Below are 26,064 nucleotides of genomic sequence, written 5' to 3' on the forward strand. Positions count from 1 at the left end.
CTGCAATTTTAAGACATCATTTGTGTGGGTTGTATGTAGTGACAAGGGATAAGATGTAGGATAGAAATAATGGCTACGGTGTAATATAAGTTTTCTTCTCTTTGCTATTGTTTCAGGTTAGCCTCAGCTTGCAGTTCTCAACTCAATTTTAGTGGAACATGCATCAATCATCTCACTTAGAGTTATTACATGAATGCACTGTAGTTGAATTGCATTGACTTAGGTCTCTAAAGATTTCTGTTTTCTGAGATATTTGACTTTGAAGTACCAATCTGATGGGTTTGTCAAAAGAAAATCTTACAAATCTATCTGTATTCTTGTACAGTCGGGGGGGAAGCTTACAGTAACATTCACTTTTGGAGAAAATTAGAGTAAGAAACATAGCTTATTTTGTATAGCTGACTTTTTACCAGATATTCAATTGTGGCTTCATTCCCCTCATCCACGGATAACAAGAACTTAGGTAGAGTTACACAAGAGAAGTCACCTAAGGATAACCTAATAAATCTGTTCTCCATATAAAAAGAGAATCTTAAAATTGAAGGACCCTCAAAGACTGTGAAAAGATTATAATATGGAATGACATTGCCAGAGAAGAAAAATGGAGACAGATCTGAAATTACTACCTTCAGCTTTCAAGATGGAGCTCTTAGCAGAGGATGAGCAAGTACCATAGCCTTTGCCTGAGATCTGAGAAGTGCTTTACATTTACAACCTCCTCAGTAATGAATTATTTTAAACCAACTTTTGCACATACTGAATTGTGAATTTAATTTTTTTTTCTTTGATTAGAGTTTTCCTCTCATTCTGACATTTGCTATCTAATTTGAAGTTTCACCTTTTATCTAGGCCTTTCCAACTCCCATGAAGAAAATGAATCCAGGAGAAGAAAGGAGGAAAATGTTTGAGGTATCACAAAATCATCTGCTAATATTCAATCTAAGCAAAAGCTAGGTCCAGAGCAAGAATGACAAAATAAAACCTTCAAACCTTTCCTCCTAATCTTTTTTTTTCCAAACATCTAGAAATGATTTTTATCTTCGTGGACATAAGTCAGCAATTGGAAGACTAACCAATCTTGACAGATGCTTCACAGAATAATGGCTCAGTAATAAATACCAAATTATATGCTTGTTTTTCAGGAACCTTCAAAAAAGAAAAGGTTAGAGTTGCCTGAAAAAGAAAAGCGCCAGAGAGATCAGGTAGACAAGATACTTGAGGCACCCTTTTTTCTTCTTCTTTTTTTTTTTTTTAACATCCATAGTAATTTTAGTGAAATGTGTTGAGTTTTGTTGCGTGTCGCCTAGGAATACAGAGTAGTTCAGTTTCCCAGTTACTAAATATGTTTAATCCTTACATTGCAGATCAGTTTACTGAAGGCGGAGGAAATAAGAAGATTGGAGAAAGAAAGGGTAAAATACGTTTAAAATGTGTTAATAGTGAAGCTCAATTTTTACTTAAAGTGATTCCTTGAATTACGTTTTCCTTTATTGTTTTCTCCTTCAGATGGAACGAATAAACAGAGCCAGGGAACAAGGATGGAGGAATGTGCTTGGTTCAGGTGGAAGTGGTGATGTTAAGGTTGGCAGCAGATGCAGAAATGTGACGTAGTGTGTTCCCCCCACCTTTGGTTATCTGGCATGGTCTTATCTTTTCAGAAATATCTGATCTTGGAGATCAACTCCTGGAGCTGTCCAGTATTAATCTACTGATAATTTAAGGCAAAGTGTATAACAGACTTTATTCCCTGGCTTTTTGGAGATCATATGCAATTTTCATTTTTAATACTTATTGAATTTCTGAATCTCCCCTCTTTCTGCCAGTAATGGTTTTCATGCACCACTTTCTTTTTTCCACTTCTGCTTTTGCTACTTTTCCTGCGCTAAATCTATGCATGAACAGCTTCTTACATATTCAAGTTTGTTCTCAAATTTTTTTGTTGAAATATTTTCCCAGGTTCTCATACTGTGGTAATGGATATCTTTCCCAATATTAAAAATGTGCTTTTAAGCATTCATTTTTATTTACCAACGTAAAAGACAATTACAATACCTATATTGATAAGTTGTCCATAATGGGAGAAGAAATTCCTGAGTAAATGTAATTTTTTCCTGAAAGCAGTTACCCCTTAGCCATTCACTTCTTATGGATTTAAATTACATAATTTAATCTTAATCCTATGACAGTTTGTATTTGCATAACTGTTCTGGGAAGTAGTATCATGAAAGTACTTCAATATAAAAATCTGGATCCTCTATTTTTATGAGACAGACAGTGCAGAAATTTCAGTATTGTTGTGGTGTAAATCTATTGAACAATATGAAGTGGGTTAAAAACCAACCATTTGTTTTGGTGTTAGAGAGTCCTACAAAAATATTTAGCCTAAAGAAATTCAACACAGTCTTCATAAACAAGCTCTGGCTATGCACTGGGGTCAAAATGAGAAGAGGTTTTATTTTCTTCTCCGTGTACAACAAAATATGAAGAAACCAAAAGTACATGACCAGGTTTCATTAGCTGCTTTTGATAACTGTTCTGCAAAATAGACACAATTTTTGGCTGCGTGTCACATATTGTATAACTTAGCTTAAATATAAAAGCAAATGTAAAAACACCAGACTTTCAAAACTACCATGTGTGGCTTTAATGGGAAATCAAAAACCATCACCTGGTTCCCATGCCTTCATTCTCTCTCTTAGGATGATGCTGGCAAGCACCAATGCAGGCTTCTGTACAACATGATATATACGCATCGGCATATTTGGATCAGAGCTCTATATGTTACTGAAAACAATCATGCCTTTAATTAACTTCAAGAGTTTTATTGCAAGGGCCTTAGACATGGAAAGTACTCTCTGTTTTTTTAGCTAAAACGGCATCACTATCTTCTCCTATTCTCAGTAAAGTAAGGAAATGGTGTTTCAGTGGCTGCGCGTACTTTCTCTAAGTGTCACTGTGTAAAATATCAGAGCAAACATCCTTTAAAATTGTTTGAAATTTGTTCTCTGTATTAGGTAGTTTTGTGCAGATCGTACTGCAGGCCACTAAGGTATCATCACTTGAGGTTTCCATGTATTGTTACAGTATTCTCGATGTAATTACCCATTTCCTTTCTCCCTCACGGAAACAGTGCAGCCAGTGACTCCCTGCTGGTGCTGTTAGTTTAGAATGGCAGTGTTCAAGCATTCCAGTAATGCAAGCCACATGGTCTCTAAATGTACAGCAGCGTCTTGCAGTGCAGTATTTTCTCCTCCTGTCTTTTTTGGATTGGTTGCTCGTACCTGCTTCTGGGGTAAAGTAGGGAAAGAGATGGCAAGGAGTAGACTTTGGGTTTGTGCTTCTAGCAGGGGCTGTAATGGTTCTGCAGGTGGTTGATGAGTACCTGCTGCTTAGCATTTGCTTAGAGATTGATCATGCTATTTCTTTAGGTAATCCTTTTGGAAACTGAGCTCTAGTAATTGTAGGTGAAACCTTTAAGAGTGTGTAAGGCAAGGCTCTGCATTCTATTTGTAGAATCAGTTGTCTTGTATAATAAGTTACTTTTATCCAGAAGAACAACGTACCAGCATACTTATTTTAATGCTTGGATAAATCTTCTGGTTAGTATTCTATCACATAGGCTATTGATGTGCATTGAACAATTGAAAATGAGAAAGTGAGCCAAATTGCATTGTTAAATATAGGCTGTTCAAGAACTTCTGGGTGGACAGCTCTAAATCTGTCACATCTGTACTGTCCTATTTGAATGTACATGAAATACTTTGGACCACTCTGGAAAGAACATTCACAGATCCCGTAGGTTCGCTGCCATGGGCTATTTGACCACTTTCCCCAGGTGTAAAAGGAACATTTTTATGCATGTGCTGACAACCTTAACCTTGTTTTGCCAATTTCACACTTTCTGCATCCATCCTTGGCTACTACTGTACACGGCTGCTTGCAACATTTTGTTTTTTATTATTATTTTCATATGAAGGCTCTCCAGGAATTCGAACTCTTTGAGAGTGACAGAGATCATTTTCACAAAGCTGTAATTTGTGGTACATGATCTGAACTGCAGTAGGAAAGCATCTCAGTTCTGGTGATGCAGCCAAGTTATAGATTGGTAAAAACGGGGATTCTCAGATAAATCTGCTGTTAATGTCACTTAGCAAATTTAGAAGTGTGCTTAACTGTTTCTGACTTCAATTTAAAAAGTGAATGTTTGGATAGAAATGACTCAGTAGTGCTTCAGTTAGTTAGTACTGTATCATTTTTAGCTTTTTGTACTAAAACTTTAATTTTTGCTATATAGAACATCTGCTATCTCCAGTTACACTTCAATGGATTCCTCACCAATAACTGCCAGAATGTGTGACAGATGTCTCATGTATAATTACACTATTATTAAAGGGAGGTAAAATACTGTGTTATTTTGGAGTGCTAACTGAAAAACAAGTTTTTAATTTATCAATCTTGTAGTGGTAAAGTGATGAAAAGGGATTTTAATTCCTTGTTTAAAATAAGGGAACACCAAGAGTAAAACTAAAACCAGTTCAGAATTGTTGCAGAACATATTCATACATATTCATGCCAGAGAGGTGAAAATTGGAAGGGCTTGTTAAAACCATTGTTTGAGATGTCCACCCTACCTTTTCTGATTTTCAGGCACCGTATTATGGTGGTGGAGGTGGTCTTGGTCCTTTTCCAGTGTCTTCCAGAGGACAATATGAGCATTATCATGCTATTTTTGACCAGATGCAAAAGGAGAACTTTAGAGTAGCTGAAGAGAGGGAAGCCAGATGGAGGGCAGAAGTACAAGGCCGAGAAGCTGTTGAGAGGTATGGCTACCTTCCACTAGAGGTTGCATGTGGTCTGCTTTAGATGAAAGTAATGAAAGTTACTGTACGTATTTATCTGCAGAGGAATTCCACCTGGAATACGTCCAGGAGTTCCTAAGGGGCCTGCAGGTCATCACCATTTACCTGATGCTGATGCAATTAGGAAAAAAATGAAAAGATCGAAGGAGGTGTCTAAACAAGCCAATGCAAACAGGTTGGACTATGATAATCCATAAATCTGTCCCTACGTGTTAGATTTTTGTTCTGTCTTGTTCCATTTAGTAGCTGAACATGTCTCAAAACCACCTTTATCCATTGGTACTGTGCTGTCTGTTTGTGTGTTGGTCCCTCACAGACCACAATTCTTTTAGAACCAATGGAAACCTTGGCTTTCCCAATAGGGGAAAAAAGGATTACTTACAACTGTAACTAAACTAGATTTAAGCCAAAAATCCTGGCTTAATGCAGTTACAGTCTAGCTAAAACAATAACCCTCCTTTGCTTTTTTCATAGTTCTGTTTTCTGTGTTACCTGCCAAGATGCTTCTTTGTTCTGTCATCTCATTCTGACTGCCTTCTCTCCATCTCAGTGTTTGATCTTGTAACGTAGAGGAATGTCTAGAAAGCTTTCTGCATTCTTAGCTCCCATTTATTGACAAGTGGAAAACTTGTAGTAGCTTTCTTCATCAAGAGATGTGAATGCTAGGTGTTACAACAGTATGCAACTTACTGCAAAGGATAAGCACCACAGAATTATAAAGTGAGCGTGTTTTGTATATGAAAAAGTGTTGATTGTCTACCTATTTCAGGTAGATTGGCAACCTCTTTCAGTTAGTTTTTTCAAAACTGCATTGCCTCTTTTCAAATCTGTTAATATTGTGTAAAGGACTGTTTCCACACTGAAGAGTGGTGTACGGGGAAGTATATACTTAGAATGTCAGTACTTCAACATCACTCACTAATTTTCTTAGGGAGATTTTTTTTTCTATCATGGATTATTTAAACTTCTGCAGACCCAGAGATGTATCCCATGGGGGCAGAAATAAATGGTGTTAATGTGAAGAAAAGGAAGTGGCCAAAGAAAACGTTTGTTCTTCTAAATGAATTTTATTCAGTTTTATGTTTCATATAATATGTTTTACTTTCTAGGTTTTTCTATTTTAAAATATATGGCAATAGTATAGCACATTTAACACTGATGTTAAAATTTTGCAAGCTGCAAGGTATGTGCTATTTCCTTTATAGTAATTTGGACCATTGTGAGCTAACTGAAATTCTTCCTCATACAACCCAGGACTGGAAGATACATTTTCTCAACTGACATAGATGCATCTTTCCAGCCTTCTCTGTTTATTCCCAACCCTTTGCACACAATGCCATCATTGACAAATCTTGCTTAGGTTAGAGGTATTATTTGCCTTGCACATTCGACAATATTAGATGATACTTGGTAATTCAGGTAAATTGTTTTAAATGTGTTTAAATTTGAGAGCAACTATAATAGAGTGCTGCGAATTACTAATAACCTGGAGATCCTGAAGAGAAATTGATTCAATTTTTCTCAAATCCGTGAACTCAGAAGCACTCGATGAATGTAGCATGCAGAAGTTTTAAAACAGATGGATATAATTTTCTGTCTATAAGCTGGATTACCTTTAACCTTAAATTGAACTGCTGTTCCTTAGCATTTAAAATGTATTAAGTATTTGTACTTCATTATCTAAAAAGTACTTTTTTTATCATAGCCTAGCAGTGTTTCTCTCTCACACTTTATTCTTTCAGCTAGAGATGAGATCTAAAGATAGGTGTTCAAGATGTTTACCCAAAAGAAAAAGAATGTTAAGAATAACAACTTTCCTGAAGATAGGTAATTTAAAGCATATATTTAAAAAGTTGAGAAATCCTTGAGTTACAGTCTTCCTGATTACACTAGCACAGCTAACGCAAAGCTAAGTACCCTCAACTTCAGCAATCTTTACAAATTGTCTCTTAGGCAGCACCGCTGTCCAGAAGAAATCTGGTTGAAGCTTTTTAACAATATGAGTCACTCGGCATTAGAGTAGGGAGAAATGGTATCACGTAAAATTTAGTTGAAATAAGTTTTTGCTATGTACTTGGTTTGAGACAAATAGTTTCTTTTGCTCAGAGAGCACCTCTCCTACCTGTAAGCTAAACTTCGTCAGTATGACCCGTTTTGACAGATTTCATTATTCACCAGTTGAGTTTATATGCAGTGAACAGTCAAAATCATATAGTGAGCCAAATATGTATATACAAAAATTACGAAGTGTTTCTTTCTTTACCGGTAACACTTATGTGGACTGTCCTGAATTTTCAAAGCAGCTACAGCATTTGTACTGTTGCATCAAAGTCATTTTACGTATCTCTTATTTCCTGAATTATAGCATATGGAAATAGCACTTCATTTCCTAATTGCTGGGTGGTGGGGTGAGGAAGACTAGGTGCCAGGGTGTTTAGTTAGTGTGCTAATTCATTTAAGAATTACTAGGAATAGTTCCTGTGTGGCAAAATTATTTTTTCTTTAACTGTTTCAGCCTGATGGGTTATTGCTATCAGCTTATTCCAATACCTTCCTTCCTATTGCTGGACCTCCAATACTCTTCAATCAAATGAAGTTAGGGGAGCCTTGGAAAGGGGATGGCCTCATCGTTCTACAATCTGTTACAATATCTAACACCATTCATCACCTTTTTCTTTCTTTTTTTCTTGCTTTGTTTTGTTTAAATAGGGAACTTTCTCCCCTTAGTCTTCTAACCAATTTTTCAGAAACTGGTTCCTCTACAAAATGATCATAGGTATGTACTAGGAAACTTGGCTGCCAGCTGCTCAGTTGCAATAAATTGAATGTAGCCTTGTTAATCCAAACAGGACCCTGATCTGGGGTGAAACGTGAAAAAAACATCTTGGTTTGGTTAATTCTGAGGTAGGAAAACTTCTTCAGAGTCCCTTCAAAATCAGACAAGCAAAAGTCCCACCAAATCCCCCCAAAACAGATGCCAGAATGCTGTTGGAATACTAGCACTGTGTTATCTAAGTGGTAAGTGGTAGAAGCTCTTACTCCAAGCATAGGTCAGATTAAGGCTAGTGGATGGCTCATGAAGGAAGTCTTCTTGCCCATCTCTAAAGGGAAGCCTTGAAATAATCTGTCCTTTTTTTTTTTTTTTTAACTTTTTATTTTACAAATGATAATCAATGAAAACCAGCTGAGATTTTTTCAGAACTAACTGCACTGAAATTGTGATTTGACATTCATTTTGTTTTGATGAGCAGGATATGGAAGAACAACACAGTGTTCTGGGAGGGCATGTTTAATTGTACTTTTAATATAGTTGAACCTACTTTTTCTCCATTTCGTGGAATTCTGTTGTATTTCAGCCAATTAAAGGCGTTTTGAGAAGATATGTTTTTCATAGTTAGTTTTTGTGTCCTAGTTTAAATATATGTATAGGTTTTGCAAGTGTTGCATTTCAGAGACTTTCAGTTTGCTATGTGTTGTAATTATTCAGGCAAAAAGGGTGGTTACCCGCAGAAAGAGCAAGGCAAGTTGAAGAATTCTGGCAACGAAAGAGGGAAGCCATGCAAAACAAAGCTCGAGCTGAAGGACACATGGTATGGAAAATCTGTCTTCCTACTTATATTACTGCTTCAGAATGCTTTACAAATCAAAAAGGAAAAAAAATACATTTTTGTGCATGTCTAACTTGATATTGTGAACTTTAGAACATTACTTTTTTTTTTTTTTTCCTGTTTATAGCTGTAAAGCTTTGGTTAAAATTAAACTATGTATTTTTCAGTAGCTTGAACTTTAAATGAAGTTTGATTAAACTTTTAACTCAGCTACGCTAGTGTGTTTTAGAAAAACATTCTGTTTATTAAGAAGATATTATAAAGACATCCATCTTCAGTCTGTAGAGATTAACTAATGGACAGTGTCACAAAATGTTCTTTGTTCTTTATGCTTGCAGTTCTAAATTCAGTATTCCTCTAGGAAATGTGTTTTGCAGTAACAACATCTTGCAAGTGATTCCTTTATATTAGGATGTTATTATTTCTGAAAAAGTGAATATGGAGAATAATATACCTTTCTATTTTTTATGGCTTAACGTTCAAACCAAAACTGGAATTCATGGAATCTTCATGAATGTATGTTATTTCTTACCTATGAGGATGGTTCTTCTAATTTATTGTCTCATCCCCCAGTGACTAAACCACAGAAGTTTAGAAATACCCTCTTTTCTTGAATTACTGATTTTTCAGCTCAATTTTGGAAGAGTATTTAGCAAAAATATTTGCATTCGGTGCTTCCTGTCAAGAATTTAACTGGAGTATTGATTTACAGGTGGTTCTCGGTACTCAAGCTTGAGAAAGCTAAAGCCCCAGTGTTTTACAAGGCACAAACAAGGTCCATGTAACAACACATAATAAATGCAGTTAACATACATCTAATTAACAGATCTAGATATTTTTAATAAGTTCAGCAGAAGCTTACAGTATATCATGGAAAAAAAAATATTTAAATATGATTTTATACCAAGCAGAAAACTCTTGATTTAAAGGATTCTCATACTGTCCTGAATTGGACTCCTGTTTTCCATTCCTTTGAGGTTGAATCCTTTTGTTTACAACTCCAAGTACATCACACTAACCTAGATTATACATTGTAAATCCACATGTATTAGCAAGGTAAGACAGCTTGTTAGGTTTAGAAAGGAAAATGTAATAAGCGTATACAAATATGTTACAAGATTGATGAGTTTGCTACTTACAGTATGTTTAAAAAAATATGATGATGGATAAATGCTTACTCTACATCTGATGATTCCACTTTTATCTTAGGCTGGACTCGACAATGGCAGAAATGCCAGCTGCGTGCCACAACTTGTATTTAATCTAGATGTACAAAAACTGCTGTCTGTCAGAATTTATGCTTCCAACATAGCAGGAGAAGACCAGAATTGTAGGGAGAAGACCGCTGTAATATTAAAGGTCTAGCCTCTTCCTGGCTACTCAGGATTTTCAGTTGTTACTGTCATTTGTTTCTTATAAGTGAAAGGGGGTTATCAGCTAATTTCAGAACAACTGCAGATCATTGGTGGATTTGCTTTCTTATAAATGAACATTTACTGGATAAAGCAGATAATTTTACTGCCCCAGCCATTTTAAATTTTATACCATTAAATGGCAAACAGGGTACACTGCAAAACGTGGCAGATATCTATGGAGGCAGGCCCATTTCTGCAAGAGGAAGGAAATCCAGAAACAAGGAAGAAGAGGTATGCTTGCCGCATGTTTGCCACTTCCATCACACAAACAGCACTATTTTGACCTTGACTGTGCCTCGTTTCCCTGCATGGTTCATTTGTGTAACAAAATGAAGACTTTATAAGTTCCTAGGAAAAATATTTTTTTTCTGAAATCTCAGTGTGTAATTTTTTTTAATAATCATAAAATTATTGTTGTCTACAGCAGTTTGCCTAGGAAAGGTTCTTGAACATGCACGCATATCTATAGGGTGTAACTGTGTTGTAACAGATGCAACCATTCCTGGTCCTTGATTGTATCAAGTGTAATGGTAGCTTAACACTGAGGAACACAAGTTTCAGTTTTCTTTAATTTAATTGGATGAGAATTCTTCTGGAAATTATCAAGTGCTAATATAGTGATAGCAATAGCGTTTTTTCCCCTCATTTCATTTGGCTTTTTGTGGAATCTTAAGTATTATAAGCCAAGCATACTGCAGATAGTTTCAGTATAATTGAAACTTATTTCCATTCTTTACTTTAGGAATATTTGGCAAGATTAAGACAGATCCGGCTACAAAACTTCAATGAACGTCAACAGATTAAAGCAAAACTTCGTGGAGAGAAGGTCAGTTTGAAAAATAAATACTTCAGGAAGTTGGCTGTGGGATCATGTTATTTTATCCCTACAGAAATATTTTTATGATAAGCAATTTTACATGTAAATATATATATACATATGTATATTAACACATTTCATTCTGCTCTACAGTTAGTGTACCTGTATCTGTTCTTCTAGAATTCATGAAATTTGTTGGATATTTCAGTTAGAGATGCAGCTTCAGTGCATGTTACTTAATAACCTGTTAACAAGTAGGACAACATAAAATTACATCTGAATTTGATCCACAAATCTGTCGTTAAGCACTAGCATATTTATACTTTGTTGTGGTTTTGCCTTGGCATGCAGCTAACCACCACACATGCTCGCCCTCTCTCCCCAGGGGGTTGAGGAGAGAATCAGAGAGGTAAAAGTGCAAGAACTCACAGGTTGAGATAAGGACAATTTACTAGGTAAAGCAAAAGTCATGTGAGCAAGCAAAGCAAGGAATTCATTTGGTGCTTCCCACTGGCAGGCAGGGTGTTCAACCACTCCCAGGAAAGCAGGGTTCATCACATGTAATGGTTTCTGGGGGAGAACAGCAGCGTCACTCCCAACGTCCCCCTTCCTCCTCCTCGGCCCCGGCTGCTATCGCTGAGCATGACACTGGGTGGTGTGGGACATCCCTTTGGGCAGCCTGGGCCAGCTGTCCCGGCTGGATCCCCTCCAGCTCCTGGGGCACTCTCGGCCCCTCGCTTGCAGGGCAGCATGAGGAGCTTGGAAGGCCTCGCCTCTGGGCCAGCGCTGCTCTGCAACAGAACACAGATGTATTATCACTACTATTTTCATCAAAAACCCAAAACACAGCATTGCGTGAGCCTCTATGAAGAAAACTAACTCTATCCCAGCCAAAGCCATGACAACGTATTGTAGCTATAGGAACTTCTCTAGAATTGACTTTTTGACAATGTTCACACAGAATATGTATGAATATAATAAAAAAAAAATAGTAATAATCACTAGTCTCAAAAATGAAGTTTCATCCGAGTAGGTACTATATTCAAGTGAGGAGTTACATAGTAAAATTATGGCTTGTGTTAGTCAGACAGTCTAAGTGATCCCAGTAGTCACTTTTATCATTCAGCTCTTAAGTACATGCATTGATGATAATTCTTTGAGGACTTGTGCTTTTCAGAATGAAGCTGGCAGTTCTGATGGGCAAGAATCAAGCGAGGAAGCAGAACTGAAACGCAAAAAGATAGAAGCACAGAAGGTAATTGTGAAAAGGGAGGAAATGAAACTCCTTGTTTTAAAATTTGCTTCTTATCTCATGAAGTTCTTTGCATTTCATTTTGCTATTAATAGTTTGTTAATGCATCCACTAATAGAGATTTTTGTCTCTGGTAAGTCATACATACTGTATTGAGGTAACAACTTTGTTCAACTGATTTATCTCAGCAATTTCAAAATATGTTGTAATGTAGCATAGCAGGCAAAGATTCTCCCATCCATGCCTTTTAAGGTTTTTCTCTAGATTAGCTTTAGTCCTTAAGGCAATTTGGTATAACTAAGATAGCATTTTGATACAGAAGTGGGAAGGTAAATGTACCTTATAAATAACAACTTCTAGTGAAAAGAATAAAGGAAGCCAAAACTCCTCACCTGTGCCGACAGAGGCCACATGTAGACTGTAAGGTGGGTTATTATATAACCCTGTGATAACTTGCATTTAGTTCAGAGTTCCAAATCAGTTGTAATTCATAGGAATCCGTTTTTTTTATTAGAGCTTTATTCTTTGTATTCTTCTAATAACTCTATCTACTATACTATATTTATACCAAGTATACAGGTGTACATACTCTATCTGTTCATTTTTTCCTTTCATCCTCAAAGAGCAATGTAAAAACAAGCAGACCTTATGCCTAACCTTAAAACTAGGGGTGAAACAGCAATGGAAGCTTTTTGTGTTTGTTGAACAAATGTAGAAAATTTAAGCTGAATATTTAATAGTTTATGATTAATGAATTTTGCTTCATTTTTTTTTTTAAGAAAATAATCTAATTTTAAATTACTTCTACCACAGTTAATATGTACACTAAAAAATTAATCATGCCAATCAAGAATTGTAAGTATATTTTGAGGAGTTGTTACCATTTTAAATATTGGAGAACAGTTATTGTACTTGTGTGGTGATTTTGAGTATCAGTGGAAATCTCCCTTCGCAGTCTATAAAGCAGTAAGTGAGAGAAAGTGAGATGAGGTGGTCCAATAATGTTTCTTTTTAAGATGTTTCACAGAATGGTGTATTGATGTTTTTTATGGTTCAAGCTGGTCCTTTTTTTTTTGCTTGTTTCTTTATTATAGGCCCAAGCAAATGCTCGAGCTGCAGTTCTAAAAGAACAGTTAGAGCAAAAAAGAAAGGAAGCATATGAAAGAGAGAAAAGAGCTTGGGAAGAACATGTAAGAAAACCTATTATATGGTCAACGTATGTAGTACTGTGTATTTGTATGACGAAAATCTTTACACTGTGATTGTAAAAGCTTACACTGTGATTCTCAAGCTTAGATAATATGTCTTCTGAAACTGGAGAGAGCATCTGCTGGTCAGAATTCCCTCATTAAAAACCTAATCTTAAGTATACTTGAATAAAAATTTGGTTCAAGAACTTAAGAACAGCAAACCTAAGAATCATTAGGATTACCTTAAGTATTTTATTATTGGTCTGCAACTTACCAAATTGTACATAATCTTCTTTTGCTTACATGTGCTGTGGAGTGACAAGTCCCACTAGTGATGTCTCTCTGCTAAAAAAAATAAAATAAAAATAAAAAAGTGGGACGTTGTGAAGCTGATAAATTGGAAATAGTTAATATCTGTCATTGACAGCTTAATATGAAGATGTGTAACATTATTATCCTTTTCTAAGATTTACCTGAGCATATTTGATCATACTGTATTTTATGTGCAGTCTTTGATTTATTGCTTTATTTTTATTTTTTTTTTAATTGAATCTGTATTATACAGCTGATAGCAAAAGGAGTAAAGAGTCCGAACGTGCCTTTTCATGTGGGAGCTACAGGACACAGTCCTGTGCATGGAATACAGGAGCCTGGAGCATCTCTTCCTAAGCAACAGCTTCCAATTAAGCCCAGTACACCAGTCATTTCCATGACTTCTGCTTTGAAGGAAGTGGGTGTGGTAGGTACTTCTGCTAAAAGTTACCTTTTTTTACTTAAAATTAAAAAATCATAAATAGATATACTGATTTGGAAAATAATTTTTAGAAGAATTTGCATGTAAGGTAAACAAAAATGCTTAAGGATACTAGTTGCTGATAGGTCTTACACAATAGTTCAAATTGCTTTAGTCCTGTAATTGAGACTGATCAAGAACAATGCAGAATGTTTCTCTGAAAAATGCTCTGTGTAATGCAATATTTGCCTTTTTTTTAATCTGTAGTTGTGCATCTGCCTATTGTCAGTCAACTTGATTTGGGCAGGTTTTCTTTGTTTTTGGATACTAAGGAGATAATGTTTTCTTATTCTTTACTGACTTGATATTATATACACTGTAGTTGCTGAAGTTTTCTTCTCACTTCTGCTGTTCTTTACAGGTCCTCTTAGACTCCGTCCTTGCCACTTTTCTGTTCTCTTACAGAATTACTCATTTCTAGCACTGGAAGTGGTTGGCATTTTGCTGCACATGTCACATCTAGCTTCATCTCTGCCTGTTTTGTGCTATGGATTTCCCTTGCCTGCTTAAACTGAGACTGGTTCATTTGCTCACCCATTTCAGATAGCAAATAGGTCACACAGACACTGTCCTTGAAATTCAGTCTTTGTGAAACCCCACAAAAACTGAAGTATTGTCCATTCTGTCTTAATCTATCTACAGTTGTCAATGAAAGGGTGTTAGAGGTGACTTTTTGCTATTATTTCTATTAATATTCTTGAGGTTATTTTTTCTGACATATTCTTCTACACTGTATTTCATGCTTCTTTCTTTAAAGGATGAGAATGTAACTGCTATCCAGGAAGCTGAAGAGGACACAAAAAAGCCAGATCTTGCAGTGCAAGTATGTCCAATTGTGTTCAGTTTAATTTAGTTTTCTCCTTTTTAAGGAAGGTACTGTTTAAGTGATACATATTGGTCCTTATTTCAGAATAAACGGCAAATACTGAAAAGATTGAATCAAAATCTTAAAGCTCAAGAAGATGACAAAGGAACAAAAGAAAATAAAAATTTATCTGAATCAGATGGGTCCGAGGATGGTAAGGAACAGCAAGAAGATGTCCATCCACTTGTAGGAGATCGCAAAAAATGGGAATCGAAGGCATCTGAATTGGTAGTTCCTCTAGCACAGTTATCATTGGAAGACTCTCTTTCTGGAACAGACCGTAAGCACTCAATTACCACCATGACATTAGTAAATCAGTAGTATCTGCTTTTATAAAGCAAGTACTCTTTTTTTTTTGTTGCTGCTTGTGTGTCGTGTGTCATTTGCTTCTAAAACAGGTGGTTATGTATTGCCTTGTGTAAGGAATAAGGCACAGGCTTAGTAGTTAAATGACCTGCCGATGATATAAAAAAACCTGTAATTTCAAAAAATAGTTAATGAAATGCACGCTGTGCATTTCTTTCTTCAAGTTGTCTTTGTAAATGTCTTTTAAATAGGTGTTAATCTAAAGGATAAAAACTTTTAAAACATATGCAAGTTTCTTATTCTATTTACAAATCCTTTTATGTTTTCAGTAGAACAATAAAAACTGAGGGTTATTCTTTTAATCAAGCCTGTCTTTCAGATTTCCTATCTGCTTTCTCTGATATTTCAGGTGGAAGACCTTTTTCTTAGTTTCAGTGTGTCTTACCAAGGCTGTTTCACAACATAGAAATAAATGATCACTGAAAGACTTGCTTCATAGCACAGTACTTTTACATGGTTAGGATGTTTGAAGATCAGGAAACTTCATTCTTTTGTTCTACTTCTTTGTTGCCACTTTGTATTCTCTGTTCTCCTCAAGGAGAAATAACAGAAACAAATGTCAAAATAGAGCAGGAGAAGGCTTTCTAGTTTCTCTTACATATGAGCAAGTTTGTAGAAGTAGAGGTGAACTTTTTTATCATGCCAGTTTTAAAAAAATCTCAGCCATATTTTCTTCTAGAGTACCTGAATTGCTGAAAAGACCTCCTGCTTTTGTTCTTAAGTTGAAGATGTCAATTGTCATTTAATAACTTCTGTTCCTAAGATGAATTGTCAGAAGAGGAACTCTAGATTTTTGACCACAGTCTTTAGGCTCTATGACTTGGGGAGAGGTGGCATAAGTCTGGCGTGGTTGTTTTTAGCTTTGTGGAGGTTCTTTGTCTATAGAAAGTATAAACAATTATAGTACATTTATAGTATAACTACTATAATATAAGTAAAGTATTTGATCATACTTAGAGTGAACAAAAGTTTCTAACATGTTCTTGTTTCTGTCCTGACAGGGCAAACTATGGGGGAAGTAATTAAGCTAGATTTTGGTGAACCCCACAGGAAAGTCTGGGGCAAAAGCCCTACTGATTCAGTCCTGAAAATTCTAGGAGAAGCAGAGTTGCAGCTGCAAACTGAATTACTGGAAGAACTAGATATAACAAATGGTAAGCACGGACGGTAACTATATGCACTGCAAGGGCAGGAAGTGCCAGCTTGCCAGTTTGTCTAGTGAGAATAATTTTGAAGTGATTGATGCACGTTCTGTCCTTACTCTTTCTTTTTTCTTTTGTGTGTTGCCTCAGTTCTGAATGTTTATGAATGTTCCGCATGTCAGCACAGGCTCAATACCAAAAGATACCAAAACATTTCAAACCCACTCGAGTAATAAGAAATTAAGGTGGATGTGTTGAAATGTCTTGGACTTTGCTTGTTAATATTAACAGTTTTTTTTAAAGGGATGTTGTGAACTGAATATTGAATTGCATAGCTCCCGTAGCTTTCTTGTCAGCATGTGACTTAGCATACTAGTGGAATTTCCTTCTGGACAAGTACTTGTTGTCCTTAATGCAAATTATGTTGCTTCTTTATCTTCCTTGTCTTTCTGGTGAACAACTTTCATACCTGTTCTTTTGCTATTGCCCCTTTTGTCTATTCTCTTTTTTGTCTATTTCTCTTTTCTTTTTGCTTTATAAGTGCTAGATGCTCTATACTAAAGCTTTTACAGCTTTAGTATATTTTTGCCTTCATCAAGACAAAATACTAGTTTCTTTTATTAGAAATGGATGGTGGTACTTCTCTAAAGAAATTTAAGGCTCAGTTACATTTGTTACATATGTATTAATAATATTTACAGCTGTTAGCCAAACCCATAGGCTATTGTACCTTTTTACCTCATGATTTAAACCAGTAAAACCATTGATAACATAGTGATAACCATTGTATACCTTGAAAACTTTCGTTAAAATTTAGCTTAATCTTGAAAATACCAGAGAACAGTACAATTTCATATTTATTCCAATAAATATAAAAGTAATAATTATAAAGTAGCAAGTACACCTGCTGTTATGGGAGGGGGAGAATTCTGTTTTTTATATTTCTGTTTTCCTTGTTCCTTCTTCATAATAAAAGCATGCAAACTTTTCTACTGTGTAGGCATTATGTTTTAAAATCCAAGATTCTCAACTTACCTTGTAGTCACGTTGTAGTTTATTACTGAATTGTGTCAAAGCACTGTTTAAACGACAGACTAATTTTGTTTTAGATAGTGCAGAAGTTGTTGAAGGAGATCATCACTCCTTAATTGTAAAACAGGATAAGGAAGAGAAAGCTTTTCCTACTGTTGGACCTCAGTCTTCAGTGCCAGTTGGTATCTCACAGAACAAAGTGACTATACCAGAAGAATCTCAAAGAGCTGGAGCTACCCAGGTGCAGAGCAAACCTATTATGCTGGATGGTAAGTCATTTAATTAGCAATTCTAATGACAATCTGTTTTCCAATTCAATGAGGAATGTATACTGTAGGCTTGTATATCTACCCATAGACAAAGCTCAAATTGTTATAACGCCTTTTAGGTAGGACCAGGTATTTTCTATGCCTGTGTAGTAATTTGATTCATCGACATATTTTGTTAACTTCCAAAAACTTACATGCTTTTAGAGAACTCTCTGAAGAAGTGGAATTCTAAAGAGCTTCAGTTCCTTTTTGTTTCTGCACACCAGTTGTGCTGGGATCTTTTCCTCTGTATGATATCAGCACCCTGAAGACTTATGGAGGAAAGTTGCTGAGATTTTTAGAAAACAGTTCCTTGGAGCTTGAAGGTAGTCTTCTTGTATCAGAGCCAAACTTTAGCTCTGGAGCTACAAAATTTCAGTAGTTTCTGCAAAACGCAGAAAGATTTAACATCAAGGATTTTAATGTAATCTTAAAACATGTAGTCTCTCCTTTCTTTTTGTTTGGGGTTCATTTTTAATGAGGTGTATGACTTCATTAATTTTAGAGCCTGATGATCTGGAAGCAGAGATGTTGGAAGAAACAGAAGAAAATAAAAAGCAACAGAGCAAGGAATTTCCCATTACTGTTAATGAAGTGTGGGTAAAAGAAAAAGAGGATAAGTAAGTTATTCTTTTGATCCCTCTCTTGAGTTCAAACAACTAATTTTAACTGAGGAGGATTTTGATACTTTGGTTACAATGTTAAGCTTAGCTAAAGCTTCATTGCTTGCCTACCACCTTAGTTTTACTGCTCTTGGTGGGTGAGGGTCTTGTCAGTAGACTAATGACTATTATAAATGGTATTTTCCCTGGGTGTTGTATTTTTTTAATAGGGCACAACATGACAGAAGAAGTGAGGCAACTTCTGAGAAAGTAGCGCTTGACAAGATGCAACCACAAAAAGAAGCTCCAGAAGGTCAGTCAAAATCTCTTGTTTTGTAACTGGTGGTACAGAGCACTGGAGCCATCCCTTCTCACTTCTTCACTAGCCCTAAAAGAGCAGGCTTTATATTTTCATTTTCCTTTTCGGTTCATACTTCTGTAAGATAGATTTCTGATGGATTAGGAAGATGAATTATGTGTGTTATATTTGCCATTTCCAAAGAAAATATGTAGCGACAAAGCTACATTGTGTATACACAGGGAAATAGCCCATGCTTTGATAGTTACAAGTGAATATCAGGTTTCTGAATGTTACGACCTTTTATAATGACTATTTGAAGTGTTACGAAATCTGGTAAAGTGCTGCTTTGCTTATAGACATACCTAATGTTGAAATGCAGCTTGGATATTTCAAAGATATTTTAAACAAGTGCTAGTAATGACTTTTTAATCCTTATTGCATAAAATTGCTTGCTCTTAGAGGTCCTTAAACTAATTACAGGGGATTTACATATTTTTATAGCAGAATAGAAAATATATCTGCAATACTTGGAATTATCATTGGTTATACTATTCCATCGATTTACTGGTGCATTAAGAAAACTCTACATTTTTTCCAGTGTCAGAGCACATTATATTGGGATAATTTTGAAGAAATCTAGTGTAAGGGAAGAAGCAACAGATGATAATGGATGAAGCCATAATTTTAGGCACAGATTGGATAATGATAAACAAGAAGGCATGAGAATAGAATAGACAATAGCTGAGGGATGTATATTCTCAATGATAAATGGGAGAATGTCACATTATGATGCATTTACTAAAATAATCTAAACAGATTTTCATACTCATAGAGTGTGATCTATTTTCTCCTTTAAACATGCAACAGAAATTAGTTTTTCTCAGTTTAGTTAGTTTTTGCTTAAAAGCTTGTGGTTTTAAATCAATTTAAATTTGTATTCGACTTCTGTGTACCACATCAGAAACTTGTTCCAGTGACTCACTGCAGCCTGAACCATTATTCCAGAGGGTAATGCAGTCCCCAGCTGTACCAACAGCCTCACCGGTTCTGTCAGCTCAGTCTTCACAGGAAGAGCCTTTTGTGCCTCGTTCACGTTCCATATCACCAGCAAAAAATAAAGGCAAAAGTTCATTGTTGATTGGACTTTCTACAGGGCTGTTTGATGCAAACAACCCAAAGGCAAGTAAAAAAAAAAAAAAAAAAAGAATACCTTTATTTCTATAGTAATGTTTGCTTTTCTGATTTTCTTATTGAGGCTTTACAAGGCTAGAGCAGATGGCATAACAGTTTAAGCAGATGTTTGTATTTGTCTAATCACGTCTGCCATGCAATATGACTGCATTGTGCTCATTATATGAGCCAGACTCACATTGCATTATGAGTCTCTGGTTTCAGTCTTCAGAATTCTTTGTCCAAAGTGTTTATGGAGGAATGCCACCATTTTTCTAATACAACTGAGACAGTTCTTGAGGAAAATTGCTAACCTATACCTTCTTTCTCCCCTTTGCGCAATTTTGCAAACTTAGTACTACTTTGCCATCACATACCTAAGTGCTGAACAGAGCAGCAAAGGCATTTCATCATTTCTGGCAACAGGGTTACACAGTTTGTAAAATGAGCATTGGATGGTGGAATGTGATTATAAAATGAATTAAAAGTATTTTAAAAATTGTTGTGGAACTACTAGATGAAACAGACTTCCAGGACTATGTGCAATACTTGCCAAGGTTCCGAAGTGCCAAGTGTAAAATAGAAGAGGTGCTTTTTGCAGAAACATGAGTGACAGTTCTCTGGAAATTTCCACACCTGCATTGTGTTCAGACAATACAAAGTAAAGGATCTTCCAGTTGTTGGAATGCCAGATAAATAAGAGTGCTGCTTTTGACTCACATTATTGTGAGTGCATGAACAGAAGTTCCACTACTTGATTAATCGAATATTGAAAAACACCTATTTGTTGATGAATTGCTGGGAATTGTATCAGGGACAGTGGTATTTGCATCTTTAGAAAAATAAAGTTTCTTGACAAGCTACAAAGAGATGGTTTTCACAGATTTATATATTCACGTATATGGGTTTATGACTCTTACTGTGATTCCTCAAGAGTTAGTCTGTCATTAAAATCCCTAGTTTATGAAACAGTATATGTGGCAGTTAGATAATACAGAAAAGTTAACTTCTCAGTAGGTGCAGAACGAACAGTCTTTGTACCCTTATCAAACTTAGAGGGTAGTGGATATGCTTTATAATGAAGCTCTTCAGTGTATCATTATGACCCATCTTGGGATGTCATGTTACTGCATATTTAGCATGTGTTTTGGCCATAAGTGTTTGTCAGAATTGTTAATGCAGTACCAGATGAGCTCTACATAATAGCAGAGAATTTGGAGAAAAGCAGCAGATGTTTTTCTATTATTGCTGCAGTAGATTTGCCTAAAACAACATAGAGTAATAAATTCCCTTTTCTCATTTGACTGCAACAAGAGGAAGTTCAGAACTTCTTTGCGATGACTGTAAATGTAACTTTTAGGAATTCCCCAACCTGCTGCAGGTCATCCTCAAATGCTAATAAAACCTTTAGCAGGGTGCAGGGCAGATAGCTTGCAGACCCGCCTACAGCTAGGACACTAACTCTAACTCTAACAGGGTAGGTTAATAGGAAAAGAGGCATTTTGAAAATACCTGGAAGCTTTCAAATGATTGGGCAAATTCAGTCTTCTAATTGTTCCTTCCCTTTGGCAGCTGTGGTCAAAAAGAGTGGTAACTCTTGTGATGTCAATAATATTCTGGCATGTGCTGACAGAGGTTTGATCTTAGATCATCTGTATTACTACTCTGAGTAGGTATAAATTGCAGCAGAGAACAGTGCTGAGGAAGTAATTTAGAGCTTTTTACTAGCAGCAAATACTGAACATGGATGTATTCAGAGCTATAGTGAAGGAAGGTAAAGCTTATTGGCAAAACTTCTTAGTGCAGATTAGATCTAGGTTCTTTTTATTACAGTGGTGAATATTTAGTATTCTTTTGGGGTTCTTAGACTTCTTAATAGAGATGGGTAGATCAATGAGCAAACAAGGTGCCTTTGTTTCAATGTTGCTTTGAACATATTTCCCCTGCAACAAATTAGTGTTTTAAACTTGCTTCTTAATACTATGGAACTGCCTTGAAATATGCCACAAAGAAAACTGTCTGTTTTCAGTGACCAACCTTGAGAAATACTAACTGTATTTTTAAAAAATACTCCTTTTGTCAGCTACTCACAATGATTCTAAGCAGTGTTTTAAGTGGTCGCTTACAACTTAAATATGCTAATTGCATATATATTATTTACTACCACGTTCCTTTTCTTTAAACAATCTTCAAGATAATGAATAAATTTGCAGAAAAACAGAATCTATATGTCAGTTTATGTTCCTTAAACATTTCAGTCACTGTAACGGGTAAAGGTAGCTGGAATAATTTCCATTTAGCTGACAGGCAAAATTCAAGATGTCAAGCTTTCAATGGGTACAAGCATCTGTGCTGGACACATCTTTATTTTTAAATAGACTCTGATTTCTCATCCTTTTTCATTTCAGATTTTAAAGCAACTTGTAACCTCAGACTGTTTTTTTTTGTTTGTTCGTTTTATGGTAACTAAACATGATGCTTTCTTTTACCTTTGCAGATGTTGAGAACGTGTTCGCTTCCAGATCTTTACAAACTGTACAGAACGTTAGTTGATGTTCCCAGTGTAGCAGATGTACAGCATCAACATAATCTCGAAATAGATGATACAGAAGATGAACAAGCCAAAGAAGGACCCTCTGATTCTGAGGATAAGTGAGTGTAATGTGATTATCAAGTATTTCAAGAAGCACCTTATATCAAGGATATTTTTGGTTAGACATTATTATACACTATACACCAGAATGGAATTTTAAGCCAAATCTTAAAAATCCTGTATTGCAAGTTTGTTTTGAATCACCATTCGCTCTCAGTTTTGTTCAGAGAACTGTGAGGCTAATGGTTTGTCCTGTTAATTCTTGTTTTTCCTGCTTCTTCTTGCATTCCCCTGAAAATGATCAAAGCTGACGGCTACCGCTCTTATAGAAATCATAATTTCTTTAATCTATCTTTTATTTTTATGTTCTGGGAATCTGCATATCTCTTTTTCTTGCTGTTGTATTAGGATGTCCTTAAATTCCCCCAAATTCTTCCAGAGGCCTCAAAATCTGCCCCTAGGGTCTTGACTACTACTTGATGCTTGGATAGTTTGCAGAGATTAAAATCTGTTCTATCTTTTCTGATGAGGTATAGATATATTTTTGCTCCAGACATCTTAATCTCTGTTCTAGTTCTCATTTCTTTGCAGCATTTCCTTATAGTGTGTAAATATTGGTTCACATCCAGGTACTCTGAAACCAAGCTGTTATTTGTCCTTTGTTTCCTCATCCTAATTTTTCTTCATTTGTTCAATGTGATTTAAACAAGACAATACCATTATCTTTCCTGTTGCTACAAATTAAGCTTATGTGTCCTTATATCAGAACCATGCCTGGTTGCTTTTTCAGTTGTGCTTTTAAGTGTAACACTTAGGAGAATATTTGGCTACTTCTGTTCAAGGGATTAACAGTTACAATCAGTTTCATGCTGTTTTAGAACTGGATACTTGAAACTTCTTAAGGCTAGGGGTTATGATATATAACTTGTACCTATGTATCAGCAGCATTACTACAAAAATTACTTCTGTTTTGACCATATAATCCTCATTTACATTCCTGTGCTACTCCTTTGCTACTCTGTTGGACTGAGGACATAAAGACCTACAGGAAGTGCTGATTTCCTTCATTAGGCTACTGCCCATAGGAAAAGAATTAGCCTTGTATATGCAAATGCTTGTCTTTTTTTTTCTACGCTGGCTTTCCAGTTTGTTGGCTTAACAGAAGAAAACTCTTGCTACAGAGTTTGTGTGGTAAAGTATTACTGATGTAATCTTTGTCACTTTCTTCTAGCATGTCTGGGGAGGCAGATACAGATCTGCAGGAACTCCGGGCCTCAATGGAGCAATTACTTAGGGAGCAGCCTAGTGAGGAATTAAGTGAAGAGGAAGAGTCTACTTTAAAGGCCAATGTCATCCAATGCATAACAAATGGTACAGAGCTGGATGAAGGAGATGAAAATAACCCCAGCAGCGAAAGTGCACTTAATGAAGAATGGCAGTCAGGTATAATTTCTGTAATACCTGCTTTATAAGCTATTTATTGATATTAACAAGACAAACACAGAAGACGTTTTTTGGATTTTTATACTTATAATGAAATAAAGCTCTAATTAATAGCTTTTATACAGGAGTTAAAAAAAAACAATAGATAATGTATAGATTTTTCTGAATGTTAAGGTCAACATCTAACCAAGGTTCATGCTGCAGATTAAATGGTGAGTCTTTGTTAGGCACTGATCATAAATCATTTTTTCACTACTTGCTTAAAACTTGTCTTTAACGAAGATCAAAGACTTTCTGCACATCCTGTTTTTTGAATAATTCATGACTGCAATGTAAGAGTGAAAAAGAAAGAGCAACTGACATGACTGGATTATCTGGGATCCAGTTTACAATTAAGTAATTTACCAGGGAGTCAAAAGGAACATTAAATTATTAACCTTGTCCTCAGCCTGAAATAGCTATTAATGCAATTAAACTAAAGAGAGAAAACCTTATCACTGCTTGTAGTGGTCTGCATTAGCAATACACAAAGGCGTGCTGAAATTTCTGTTCTGTTTTTTAAATTCTGATTGAAGTTTAAGTATTTTAGTACTGCTTTAAAATAAGGTGCATTTAGAAATACAGGTATAAAAAGAGGTATAAAGCCAATAATTCATCTAAGCCATAGCTTGTGTCATTTTGGTTTATTAACAACAACATTCAGACAGAAAATCTATGAATATTCCTGTAAGGTATTATCTATATAATACATTTTAGGAAGTACTTCAAAATAAAATGAATTTAGTTAATACCATTTTCCTTCATTTTTGAGAATGTTGATATTATACAGTGGTAAAATACAATGCCATCTGTTTTGTGTTGGTGGTTGTTGTCACAGGTGTTATTAACGGTATTTGGTGTCAGTGTCCCAAATTCTAGGTTCATGATATTTCACAAGAATTGCAGGTGGCTTTATTGAGGGGGAAAGAACTTCAGAACTTCAAGGGACCGGACAGAACTTGAAATCAAATCTGGTCAAGATCCTTAAGTTAAATACAGTATTAGAAATCAGTTAATAGGTTTTGAACTCACACACAAATTTTCCTTTTGGTTTCAATAATAATTTGTTATTGATGCGATTATTCATACTTGAATTAGGGATACAATTTGGTCAGGATTATCGTTTTCTCTAGTCACAATCAGGAATTTAAAGTGGTAGCTTTAACTGAGCTAAGAAGTCTGTGACCTGCCAGGTAATACTGTGTTACTAGTTTGTTTGTTGGGTTTGTTATTTTTAGTAAAGATTTGATAATGTAAGCTCCAATATCTAAAAAGTTGACTTTTTACTCCTATGTAGATATATTCTGTCATAATTTAAGTGTTTATTGAGGACATATTTTTCTTGGGCAAAAGCAATTTGCATTTTATAACATATTTGCTAATAGGATTCTATATAAGAATTCTACTATGTGTCTTTAAGTAGATCTCATTTTCTTAAACTTACCTGGTATTTGACTCCTATAAACCTATTTGCAAGCATTACTTTCTTTCTGTAATGTGTACACAAAATCATCTTGATTTTTCTCTCACATCTTACTGCACAAATTGGCATACTGAATTTGCTACACAAAAGAGATGCGCTCATTCATAGACAAATGAAGAAAGAACTTCGTAGCTAAATTAATGCTGTGCTTTCTAGACTTGCTTCATTGAACGAGATGCACGTCAGTACAGAAATTAAATAACTGATTCTTAATACACACACCCGTATTTTCTGGTAGAAGACATCTGCTTTCTTAAGGAGCTCCTAGAGTGGGACAGGACAGCCACTGAACCATACCTACATCAGTTCCACCCCAAAAATGGTTATATGGAATGGTTATATGGAATTTCAACATTGCTGTGGTAAATAAAAACCTGCTTTGAGGCCACTACCTTGTTTCATTCAGTATGAATACCCTTATGACTAACCACCTGTTGTGGTTTAACCCCAGTAGGCAGCTTAGCACCACAGAGCTGCTCACTCACTACCCCTCCCGTGCGGAGGACGGGGGTGAGAATTGGAAAGGTAAAAGTGCAAGAACCCATGGCTTGAGATACAAGACATTTTGCTATGTAAAGCAAAAGCTCCACGCACCATACCAGCTACAACGAACAAAATTAACTCTATCCCAGTCAAAACCAGGACACCACCAGTGGAGTTTTAGAGGAGCTGGCTAGATGCTTCCCACTTGGGATTCAGTATTTATTGGCTGTCAAGACATGAACTGTCCCAATTTCATTACAGTTTTTTCAGAACATCTGCCCTCCGTCATTTAGTGCTCCTGAG

The 26,064-nt window shown here is 35.7% G+C and overlaps 1 protein-coding gene across 4 annotated transcripts in view; it reads left to right on the forward strand.

Annotated features, from left to right (window-relative positions):
• Window positions 1-26,064, forward strand: part of NEK1 (NIMA related kinase 1) — a 42,177-nt gene that overhangs the window by 12,695 nt on the left and 3,418 nt on the right. The window contains exons 12-31 of one of the 4 annotated variants that reach the window (XM_084285811.1): window positions 1,143-1,202; window positions 1,365-1,412; window positions 1,507-1,581; window positions 4,648-4,820; window positions 4,903-5,034; window positions 8,347-8,449; window positions 10,030-10,113; window positions 10,625-10,708; window positions 11,877-11,954; window positions 13,046-13,141; window positions 13,707-13,880; window positions 14,692-14,757; window positions 14,845-15,079; window positions 16,167-16,319; window positions 17,417-17,608; window positions 18,153-18,267; window positions 18,480-18,562; window positions 19,512-19,729; window positions 22,218-22,372; window positions 23,545-23,756. In XM_084285811.1, the coding sequence (XP_084141937.1) occupies window positions 1,143-1,202; window positions 1,365-1,412; window positions 1,507-1,581; window positions 4,648-4,820; window positions 4,903-5,034; window positions 8,347-8,449; window positions 10,030-10,113; window positions 10,625-10,708; window positions 11,877-11,954; window positions 13,046-13,141; window positions 13,707-13,880; window positions 14,692-14,757; window positions 14,845-15,079; window positions 16,167-16,319; window positions 17,417-17,608; window positions 18,153-18,267; window positions 18,480-18,562; window positions 19,512-19,729; window positions 22,218-22,372; window positions 23,545-23,756 (2,536 nt within the window). The remainder of the gene's footprint in view (window positions 1-1,142; window positions 1,203-1,364; window positions 1,413-1,506; window positions 1,582-4,647; window positions 4,821-4,902; window positions 5,035-8,346; window positions 8,450-10,029; window positions 10,114-10,624; window positions 10,709-11,876; window positions 11,955-13,045; window positions 13,142-13,706; window positions 13,881-14,691; window positions 14,758-14,844; window positions 15,080-16,166; window positions 16,320-17,416; window positions 17,609-18,152; window positions 18,268-18,479; window positions 18,563-19,511; window positions 19,730-22,217; window positions 22,373-23,544; window positions 23,757-26,064) is intronic. The other 3 variants (XM_084285808.1, XM_084285810.1, XM_084285809.1) reach the window with 3 other exon arrangements.

This window comes from Netta rufina (genome assembly GCF_964035555.1).
Source record: "Netta rufina genome assembly, chromosome: 4".
Classification (NCBI taxonomy): Eukaryota; Metazoa; Chordata; class Aves; order Anseriformes; family Anatidae; genus Netta; species Netta rufina.